Source organism: Myotis lucifugus, unplaced genomic scaffold, assembly GCF_000147115.1.
Source record: "Myotis lucifugus unplaced genomic scaffold, Myoluc2.0 scaffold_14, whole genome shotgun sequence".
NCBI classification, from domain to species: Eukaryota; Metazoa; Chordata; class Mammalia; order Chiroptera; family Vespertilionidae; genus Myotis; species Myotis lucifugus.
The window spans coordinates 13,838,291-13,849,829 of record NW_005871062.1 but is presented as its reverse complement, the minus strand read 5'-3'; the positions used below and the strand labels follow the sequence as shown (position 1 = coordinate 13,849,829).

At 43.0% G+C, this 11,539-nt stretch overlaps 2 protein-coding genes across 2 annotated transcripts; both read left to right on the top strand.

The window, feature by feature from the left end:
- The first annotated feature begins 2,507 nt into the window (after positions 1-2,507).
- On the top strand, positions 2,508-3,833 carry LOC102427814 (negative elongation factor E-like). Its single transcript, XM_023750489.1, is given in 5 exon segments — positions 2,508-2,660; positions 2,663-3,212; positions 3,291-3,320; positions 3,399-3,667; positions 3,670-3,833. Coding segments are annotated over 5 exon segments (1,143 nt in total). The 5' UTR covers positions 2,508-2,530.
- A 1,557-nt stretch (positions 3,834-5,390) lies between these two features.
- On the top strand, positions 5,391-6,848 carry LOC102422048 (lysine-specific demethylase 4D-like). Its single transcript, XM_006084929.1, has one exon. The coding sequence runs from the start codon at positions 5,391-5,393 to the stop codon at positions 6,846-6,848; it is 1,458 nt and encodes a 485-aa protein (XP_006084991.1).
- Positions 6,849-11,539: the final 4,691 nt, after the last annotated feature.

Below are 11,539 nucleotides of genomic sequence, written 5' to 3'. Positions count from 1 at the left end.
CTAGCCATTGCGATCAGACAAGAAAAAGAAATTAAAGGCATCCAAATTGGAAAAGAAGAAATAAAACTGTCCTTATTTGCAGATGACATGATACTGTACATAGAGAACCCTAAAGACTCCATCAAAAATTATTAGACTTAATAAATGAATTCGGCAATGTAGCAGGATACAAAATTAATACCAAGAAATCTATGGCATTTCTTTACACCAATAGTGAACTTGCAGAAAGTGAGACTAAAAAAGCAATCCCATTTACTATCGCATCAAAAAAATTAAGATACCTAGGAATAAACTTAACTAAGGAGGTAAAAGACTTATATGCAAAAAACTACAGGACACTGAAAAAAGAGATAGAGGAAGATATAAACAGATGGAAGAACATACCATGTTCATGGATTGGTAGAATCAACACCATCAAAATGTCCATACTACCCAAAGCAATCTATAGATTCAATGCAATCCCCATTAAATTGACAACGGCATATTTCACAGATCTAGAGTGAATGTTCCAAAAATTCATCTGGAATAAAAAAAGACCTCGAATAGCTGCAGCAATCCTGAGAAAGAAGAACAAAGTAGGTGGGATCTCAATACCAGATATCAAACTGTATTACGAAGCCACTGTACTTAAAACAGCTTGGTACTGGCACAAGAACAGACATATAGATCAATGGAATAGAATAGAGAACCCAGAAATTGACCCAAACCACTATGCCCAATTAATATTCGACAAAGGAGGCAAGAGCATACAATGGAGTCAAGACAGTCTCTTCAATAAATGGTGTTGGGAAAATTGGACAGATACATGCAAAAGGATGAAACTAGACCACCAACTCACACCATACACAAAAATAAACTCAAAATGGATAAAAGACTTAAACATAAGATGGGAAACCATAAAAATACTAGAGGAATCCACAGGCAACGAAATCACAAACATATGCTGAAGGAATTTCTTCTCTGATAATGCTCCTAGGGCAATGGAAACTAAAGAGAAAATAAACAAATGGTACTACATCAAAATAAAAAGCTTTTGCACAGCAAAGGAAACCATCAACAAAACAACAAGAAGACCCACTGCATGGGAGAACATACTTGCCAGTGATATCACCGATAAGGGTTTAATCTCCAACATTTACAGGGAACTCATGAAACTTAACAATAGAAAGATAAACAATCCAATCAAAAAATGGGCAACGGACCTAGACAGACACTTTTTGAAAGAGGACATACAGAAGGCTGAAAGACATATGAAAACATGCTCAAAGTCACTAATTATACAAGAGATGCAAATCAAAACAACAATGCAGTATCATCTCACACCTGTCAGAATGGCTATCATCAACAAATCAACAAATAACAAGTGCTGGCGAGGATGTGGAGAAAAAGGAACCCTTCTGCACTGCTGGTGGGAATGCAGACTGGTGCAGCCACTGTGGAGAACAGTATGGAACTTCCTCAAAAAACTAAAAATGGAACTCCCATTTGACTCAATGATCCCACTTCTGGGAATATATCCCAAGAAGCCAGAAACACCAATCAGAAAGGATATATGCACCCCTATGTTCATAGCAGCACAATTCATCATAGCTAAGATTTGGAAACAGCCTAAATGCCCATCAACAGATGAGTGGATTAGAAAACTGTGGTACGTCTACACAATGGAATACTACACTGTGGTAAAAAAGAAGGAACTCTTGCCGTTTGCAACAGCATGGATGGAACTGGAGAGCATTATGCTAAGTGAAATAAGCCAGTCAGAGAAAGATAAATACCTCATGATTTCACTCATTTGTGGAATATAGAGAACAACATAGACTGATGACTAGGGACAGATCCAAAGACAGAGAAACAGTGATCAGACTATTAATCCCCAGAGGGAAAGTAGGAGAGGGATGGGGCAAGGGGAAGAGATCAACCAAAGGACTTGTATGCATGCATATACGCCAAACCAATGGACATGGACAACAGGGGGATGAGAGCATGAGTGGGGGGGGGATGGGGGTTTAATGGGGGGGATGAGGACACATTTGTAACACCTTAACTAATAAAGAATTTTTTTAAAAAAATTGAACCTAAAAGGAAGGAGTAGGATGCAAGAACCTAAAGTGAATTCAGAAATTGGTAACATATATGGGAACAGCAATTAACTACTAAATACTAAAAATATACATTTTTTAAAAATGTGGGTACTTTTAAAATGGGACAAAAACTAGTTAATAAGATAAAAAAAAACATTGAAAGAATGAGAGTAAAAATGTATTAAGGACATCTTCTTTGAGAGAGTAAAAAAAACTTGAATAACTAGGTTTTGCTGGTGGAATTTATAGATAAATATAAAAGGTGGGGCAAAAGTAGGTTTATAGTTGTTCACATGGAAAATATTAGAATAGTTAATAAATAATAACACAAGAATAAACTGTTAGAGCAGGAGAGGAAGGCAGCTGGCTCCGTGGACTCCTTCTTAAGGAAGGTTTGGTATTGAAAGGGAGGTGAGACCGGGCCGGGCTGACGCCCCTCAGGAGCCACCATGTTGGTGATACCCCCCGGACTGAGCGAGGAGGAGGAGGTTCTGCAGAAGAAATTCAACGAACTGAAGAAAAAGAAAAAGGCACTGCTGGCTCTGAAGAAGCAAAGCAGCAGCAGCACAGCCAGCCAAGGCGTGGGAAACGCTCTCTGCCAGCGCAGCCCGTGCTGGACCCAGCCACCGCCACGGAGCAGGCAAAGCAGCTGGTGAAGTCGGGAGCCATCAGTGCCGCCAAGGCTGAGACCAAGAACTCGGGCTTCAAGCGTTCTCGAACCCTAGAGGGAAAGTTCAAAGACCCTGAGAAGGGGCCGGTCCCCACTTCCCAGCAGGGGACGCTCCAGGGGAGCCTATCTGCTGATGACCATCTGCAGGAGTCGCCCAGACGTCCCCAAAGGACATCTCTGTACGAGAGCTTTGTGTCTGCCAGTGCCCGGCTTCGGGACCCGGGGCCAGACGGGGAGGAGGCAGAGGGCCCGGGGGCTGGCGATGGCCCTCCCCGAAGCTCCGGATGGGGCTCCGAAGCACGTGGTAACGCCCGCTCCTCAGTCTCCCCTCCCCGAAGCCGCAGCCGGGACCGCCGTCGTGAGCGGAACCCGGACAGAGACCGGGACTGGGAGCGAGACAGAGACCGGGACCGGGACCGGGGCCGATGCAGAGACCGGGACCGGGACCGAGACAGAGATCGGCACCGAGACAGATACCGGGACGGAGAGCGAGACCCGGACTGGGAGCGAGACAGAGACCGGGACCGGGAGTGAGACAGAGACCGGGACCGGGACCGAGACAGAGATCGGCACCGAGACAGATACCGGGACGGAGAGCGAGACCCGGACTGGGAGCGAGACAGAGACCGGGACCGGGCCCGAGACAGAGACCGGGACCAAGACCGAGAAGGCCCTTTCCGCAGGTCGGACTCCTTCCCTGAACGCCGGGCCCCTCGGAAGGGGAACGCTCTCTACGTGTTTGGGGAAGACATGACGCCCACCCTCCTCCGTGGGGCCTTCTCCCCCTTTGGAAACATCACTGACCTCTCCATGGACCCACCCAGAAACTGTGCCTTCGTCACCTACGAAAAGATGGAGTCAGCAGATCAGGCCGTTGCTGAGCTCAACGGGACGCAGGTGGAGTCCGTGCAGCTCAAGTCAGCATTGCCCGCAAACAGCCCACGCTGGATGCCGCCACTGGCAAGTCCGTGTGGGGCTCCCTCGCCCTCCAGAACAGTCCTCAGGGCTGCCATCGGGACAAAAGGACCCAGATTGTCTACAATGACGATGTCTGCCAGGAAAACCTTGTGGATGGCTTCTAGGTGGCGGAGCTGAACTGCTTGTGCCCCGTAAAGCACTGAGGTGGAAGCTCACACACCTCCCTCAGCCTCTGGTTTCTCAGCAACCAGATGGGTTGAGCCTTTTACAACGGCTACTAGATTGGATCTCATTTGTAGCAAGATGGCCAGTGCGTCTTCCCCACTCCCTTACCCCAAAGGATGTTGAGCACAGGTGTTGTCACAGCTCTTAAAATTGGATCCCATGCCCCTTCCCAGCAGGAAACCCCTATAGAAAACGCAGATCCTCTTCATGGAGTTTCTCCTTGAGCCAGGGCAGCACTTGGAAGAGGTTGATGTGAAAGTCTCAGGCGTGAGCAGGCACCTGGTGCTGCAGTTTCTTGTCTTTGCAGACACCCACGACTCCCCAGCTGATCATACCAACCTGCAGGGGACGCAGGGTGGCCATGGGTCATTTGGTAGAATATCTCCTGCACCTCAGGAAGCACAGTTATTAAGCACAGTTATTAATAGATGTTAATAGTTCTTAATATGTGTAAGTTAAGCTGTACAAATATGCTTTGTGAATTTCTATAAGAACATATTTTATAATTAAACAAATGTTAAACCTTCCTGCTTTAAAAAAATTATCATGTACTGGTTTATAGAATTGTTTGTTTTATATTGTGCTGTATTGTAGACTGTTTTTAAAAATAGATTGTTTCTAATTTTTTTCATTCTTCTATTCTTCGTTGACACCTTCTCTTATTTATTATTTTATTACACTTAGTGATACTTTATTTTTTAGAACAGTTTTAGATTAAAAATTTGATCAGAGAATTGGGAGAGTTCCCCCCATATAACTACCCCCATGCTACCTCATTCACGGTTTCCCCTATTATTAATACCTTACAATACTGTGGTACATTTGTTACAGTTGATGAATCAAGGCCTATACGTTATTTAATAAATCTGTTAATCAGATTTCCTCAGTTTTTACTCAATGTCCTTTTTATGTTCCTGCCGGAAGCCGATCCACCCTTGCTGCTTGACACAGTCGCTGCAGGGAAGAAACATCTGCACAGCTTATGTTTCAAGGGACCTGGCATATATGGCATATGTTTGCTCCCCCTCTTAACACTATGTGTTTTAAACAGGACCACCTCCCTGAGAAAGGTTGTTTCCCCAAGTCAGGATTTTTTCCTGGAGTTAGGGAGGGAATAAAACCCCTTAACTAAGTGCCAGGCGGGTAATTAATCACTTTAACTATGAACAATCACGCTTAAGCTACATAATCTTTATTTAGGATAATCTCCTTCAGTTACTCCCTTGTAGCTTAAAAGAACAAAAGAGTAACCTTGGAATGGAGATAAGAAACGCCCTAACCTTTGGAATAGAATGGATAGGATTAAAATCAACTGGTATAAATACAGATGTAATAGCTCAATAGACACAGACCTTGGCTGGAGATCCTGGCTAGAGATCGGGGCTATGATGACCAACTGAATGCTGGTCAAACAAGAGAGAAGACATTACTCCCATCATTCTCAGGTATCTAAAACATCCCTTAGAACCCGGAAATCCTCTGCTTACATTGCAGCCATGGTGTCTAATGAGCCAAGTAGGAGAATCATGACCTTCCACCCAACCATGGAAGAATTTAAAGATTTCAACAAATATATTGGTTACATGGAATCCCAAGGTGCCCACCGAGCTGGCCTGGCGAAGGTCATTCCACCCAAGGAATGGAAAGCCAGACAGACCTACGATGATGTCAACGACATGGTGATAGCCACTCCCCTCCAGCAGGTGGCGTCTGGGCGAGCAGGTGTGTTCATTCAATACCACAAAAAGAAGAGGGCCATGACAGTGGGCGAGTATCGCCTGTTGGCAAACAGTGGACAGTATCAGACTCCACCACACTTGGATTTTGAGGATCTGGAGCGGAAATACTGGAAAACGCGCCTGTACAACTCGCCCATCTATGGCGCTGACATCAGTGGCTCCTTATTTGATGCCAACACTAAACAATGGAACCTTGGCCACCTGGGAACCATCCAGGACCTGCTGGAGCAGGAGTGTGGGGTTGTCATCGAAGGCGTCAACACCCCCTACCTGTACTTTGGCATGTGGAAGACCACCTTCGCTTGGCACACGGAGGACATGGACCTTTACAGCATCAACTACCTGCACTTTGGGGAGCCCAAAACGTGGTACGCGGTGCCCCCAGAACACGGCCCGCGCCTGGAGCGCCTGGCCAGGGAGCTTTTCCCGGGCAGCTCTCGGGGCTGCGAGGCCTTCCTGCGGCACAAGGTGGCCCTCATCTCGCCCACTGTCCTCAAGGAGAACGGGATCCCGTTCAGTCGCATCACTCAGGAGGCTGGAGAGTTCATGGTGACCTTTCCCTATGGCTACCACGCTGGCTTCAACCATGGCTTCAACTGTGCGGAGGCCATCAACTTTGCCACCCCGCGATGGGTCGACTATGGCAAAGTGGCCTCTCAGTGCAGCTGCGGGGAGGCCCGGGTGAGCTTTTCCATGGACGTGTTCGTGCGCCTCCTGCAGCCCGAGCGCTATGAGCTGTGGAAACGCGGGCAGGACCAGACTGTTGTGGACCACGTGGAGCTGGGCCTGAGGCAACTGCAGCCCCGTCGGGCCACGCACACCCCTGGATCAGTGGGCATGGGCCGTGGGTCCCGCGGCCACCGTGGCAGCCGGGCCCTTGTGCGCAAGTCATGCCTGCGCCCCTCGCTAGGCCAGGGTTCTGCCTCTGCTGCCCAGCCTGCGGCTGCCGCGGCCCTCTGCTCCTCAAAGCCGGAACCATCCTCACGGCCAACCTCGGGCCCATCTGCCCAGGATCACCAGCCAACTGGCACAGGTGGTGGTGGAAGTGGTCGTCGTCCTCGGGAACAGGGGACTCAAGAGTCCATTGTTCAGGTCCTGGCTAAGAGGCGCCGCCTAGTGGGCGCAGTGCGCACAGCTCAGGATCCCAAAGCCCAGCCTGTGCCTGAGGACAAACCCTCCATGGACAGCCCAGCACTGCTGGTCCCAGCATCCTAACGTGGCTTTTGGGTGCTACTGTGCTCCTGTCCCCTAAACCCAGGGGATGTCTACTTTTGTTCTCCATGTTCTTTTTATTTTTAAATTAAATCTTTATTGTTCAGATAAAAAAATAAATAAACTTTCACAAACTCACAACTGTAAACTTACTTTTGCCCCACCCTGTATATGGCAGATATCTATCAGAAAACACAGGCAAAAAGAAAAATGAGGAAATAATAATAAATAATACCAAACAAAGCTTATTCATAGGCAGTAAAAGTGACACAAAATTAATGTTACAAACATTACAAATTTACAAATCAGGAGGGAAAAAGTGAGAACCACAATGAAAAATAAATTAATAGCCCAGTTGAAAAATGGACAATAGTTACATAAACCTGATTAACAGAAGAAATACAAATGGTCAAGAAACATGAACCTATATCTAACTGCATTAATAGTCAGGTCAGTAAAACTAATAAGTTACAAAATATATTTTGGCTTTTGGATTCGTACAGATTAAAAATTAGTACAGATAAAATTCATTATTAATGAAGATGTAAGGAAATAATCACTCTCATGTTTTAATGATGGGAGTTAAGTAGGTAGTTCTTTTTGCAAGTAATCTGGTGAATTTATCAAATTGTAAATTGAACAAGTTATTTGATCTAGGGTATAATCCTAATTTTAAAAATTTAACCTAAGGATATAATTACAAAGGAGTTCTTCACGTTGTTAAATACCACCTTGAGACATCAATAGGACAAAGTAATCATTTTGAAGATGATAAGGCAGAGTAGTATACAACAGGAATGCTCTTGGGCATACTTCATTGTTCCATTTAACTTTTATCCCAATGATTTTAAATCACTTTTGCCACTGCACTACAGAATACAGAAACATAATATTTTTCTTTTTAATTCAGAACATGATTTTATTATCATAAATTAGGAATGGCCTTAATAAACAACAGGCAACCAGACATATTACCTAATTATTACCAGAAGAAACAGTTGCTCCCAAGCCAAAGCCATTCTTCTTGGCAGACATCCTCCATTACATCAACTGATTAAGATACCTGCAGTTAATTTATTTTGAAGGATTTCATTATATAATTTAATTTTATGACTATGGCTTTTACACCTCCCCTGGAAAAAAATGCCTAGACTTTACTAAAGTCATTGAGCCCTGTTTTGTGGTGAAGCCATAAATGCAGATGTCTGCAGATGCTCAGAGGTAAAGTAATTGAGTAGAATGGTCTGATGGGAAATGTAGTCGGCTGGGGAGATTCTTTGGAGATAATTTCAGTTTTTTAGCAGTTAGGCAATTTGGCAGACAGTCTTTCCAATTACTTCACTCAATGAATGGGTCTAGTCTTTGGGGGCTCCTATGACAGTAGAGTGTGAACATTCAATTTAATCCTCTACACACCAAGTCTCACCATTTCCATGAAAACAAGTACCTTTTTCAGAAATGCTATATCAACTTGTTCAGAAATGCTCTATAAACTGAGACTGGTTTGCAATCTTTTAGGGCCTCTCTCTTAGTTATTTCCCATAGAATTAGTACTGTAATGTATATGCCCTAGCCTCTATGTAATATTTATAAATTTTATTGACTAGCCCAGAAAAGTACTTCCCCCAACAGGATCTGGTCCAGCCTGTGAGGTATGTTCCACCATCACCTTCTTCAAGAATCAACAATGTTTAGTACAAGGATCTCCATTTTCTATCATCACATTTCCAGTAATTAAAGAGTATTTTTGACTGAATTGATGGAGAAAGATAAAACCGAGTCTACTCTAGTTCACAGGCGCTAATTTGTGGTACAGATTAGGACTATATCAGAATTGAAATAGTCCTAGAAGATATTCCAAACAACAACAACAAAATAACCAAATTTCTTTGGACTTAAGCAAAACTGAATAAATCAGTTTTTCTGATCCCAAGCTGTTTCTTCCTCCATTTTCCCTATTCCAATGAATAGAACTACCATCTATCCAGTTTTTTAAGCCCAAAACACAAGCATGTCTTTGATTCTTATTCCTTCCCAACTACCTCTCTTCTAACAACTCACCGTGTCCTGTCAATTTTATCTTCTCAATTGACTCCAATTCATCTATTGCCTTTTCTATAGAGCATTTTAAAAGACCCCCATTTTTTCTTCTTCAGACTATTCTTGTCCCCTGTGATTTGCTTTTGACATGGCAGCGAAGGTGACCTTCCCAAGAAGCACACCTGATCCTTTCACTTCTTAAATCTTTTCAGTTGTCTTCAGGTAAAGACCCTGTGGCTTAACATGGAGCTTATAAGGCTTATAAGGTCCTTTAGGATGATGCCTGCTTACCTTGCAATCTCATTTCTTACTACTCCCCTGAGGAATATTTAGAACTATATTCAGTTTTTGGGATAATGCCTTTCTCTTTCCCTAATCTTTGGCTCTTTCAACAAATCTCCCCTCTGGAATCCTTTTCCATTTGCTCTTCACCTGGCTAATTTATGAGAACATTTCATGTCTTATTGGGATATCACTTTGTGTAGAATTACTTCTCTGATTCTCAATTCTGATTAGATGCCCCTTTTGTTGAACTAACCCCACAGTATTCATTCATTCATTCATTCATTCATTCAGGATGTAAATTTTAGGTTAATCCTCACCCGAGGATATTTTTCCATTGATTTTTAGAGAGGGGGAGGGGGGAGAGAGAAAAAAAAACGTGGATGTGAGAAAGACATATCAGTTGGCTGCCTCCAGCATGCTCCCCACTGGAGCTGGGGACCGAGCCTGCAACTGAGGTATGTGCCCTTGACCGGAATCGAGCCTGGGACCCTTTAGTCTGTGGGCTGATGCTCTACCCATTGAACCGAAATGGTGAGGGCACCCCACAGTATTTATTATACCAAATTGTAATTATCTGTTTACTTATTTATCTGCCAAGCCCCAGTGCACTAGATGATACATTTCTGAAGCCTAAAATCATCTTTCTTTTATTTGTCTAGCACTTAGCATAATGCCAGGAAAAATATCCACTAAATGCTAAAAATTCACTGACTGATTGACTGACTGAATAAATGAATGAAGGAACTGGAATAGATCTTGGCTAGGGATATTTACCAAGGAGTTCAGTCTATCTAGAACCACACTATGCCAAACTGGATCTGTCATGGGCTAATACTAATATCAATAATCTTTTATGTATATTAGAAATATGAGAATATTTTCAGTATTCAGAATTGTTAAATATATTTGAACTAATAACTACAAAATAAGAATGGTAGAGTTCCTTTTATTAAACAGATGCCATTTATATTGTATGAACACATATTGAGTGTCAGCAATGTGTGAACCTCTAAGCAGAATGTTGCATTAGATGAACTTTCTGCTTGGGAACCAAATTTGACAGACAATGTGAAAACATAGTACAAGCCTGGATCATGCTCAGCAGGAGGAGGAGCAATAAGATTATTCAGTTTGCCTGTAAGTTTTTCCTCAAAGGATGTTAAATTTATTATCTTAGAGATGAATGTTTAGGAATTTGTTTCACTTAGAATTAAGGGGGTTACCAGCCTAGGCCCGGGTGTCAGATAGATTTAAGTCCAATACTGGCTCTTCCATTTACCACGTAGAAGAGATCTTTAATGAAGCTGAACCACAGTTTTCAAGTATTAGTGGACTAGTAATAACACTATCTGTCTCTGTAATGGTTAATTTCATGTCAACTTGACTGGGCTACGAGATGCTCAGATAGTTGATCATCATTTCTGGGTATGTCTCTGGATGAGATTAGTATTTGAATAGGTAAAATGAGTAAAGCAGATTGTCCTCTCCAATGTGGGCATCATCCAATCCATTAAAGGCCAGCCTACAAAGAACAAAAAAGAGGAGGGAGGGCTAATAATACTCCCTTTCCTTGATTTGGATGTCCATATTCTCCTGCCCTTGGACATTGGATCTCCTGGTTCTCAGACTTTTGAATTCTGGGACTTATTCCAGCAGCCCTCTGTGTTCTCAGGCTTTTGACCTTGTATTAAATTGTACTACCAGCTTTCCTGGTTATCCAGCTTAGAGGTGGCATCACATAGGACATCTCCACTTCCATAAGCATGTGAGGAAATTCTCATAATTGATCTACTATATGTATCCTATTGGTTCCGTTTCTCTAGAGAACCCTGACAAAGAGTCTCAGAGACTTATTATTGCAAAGATTAAATAACATTAAATATATACAATTCTTGGCATAGTACCTGGTACATAGAAAGCATTCAGTAAATGTTAGATACTAAAAGTCTTTATTCTAACCCCATCATTTTATATATAATGAAACCAAGGCACTGAAGATGTTAAGTAAAATCTGGTCTCACAGCTAATTAGTAAAAGGCAAAGGACTAGCACTAAGATCTTCTTATTCTTCATTCTCTCCTCTATACCTGATGCCCTTTACCTGACTGTTTGAATATAGTACATTAGTGCAAATTGAGGAGGCATAGTGTCTCATGGTGATGATGTTCTTATGAGTATTGTTTAATTTCTGGTCACTCTGTCCATATTCTCTGTTAGTTATGAGCAATAGTAAAGAGAAAAGAACATGGAGATTTATGTAAGCAAAGAAAATGCCATGATCTCAAGAAAAACTGATGAGTTTAGAAAGAATATTAACTATGTAGATTTATTCTTTTGTGCTGTGAGTAGAGTGCCAAGGTGACAAGTAT

Excerpts from the sequence above, each read along its gene's own strand:
- LOC102422048 (XM_006084929.1), top strand. The coding sequence starts at position 5,391 with ATGGTGTCTAATGAGCCAAGTAGGAGAATCATGACCTTCCACCCAACC.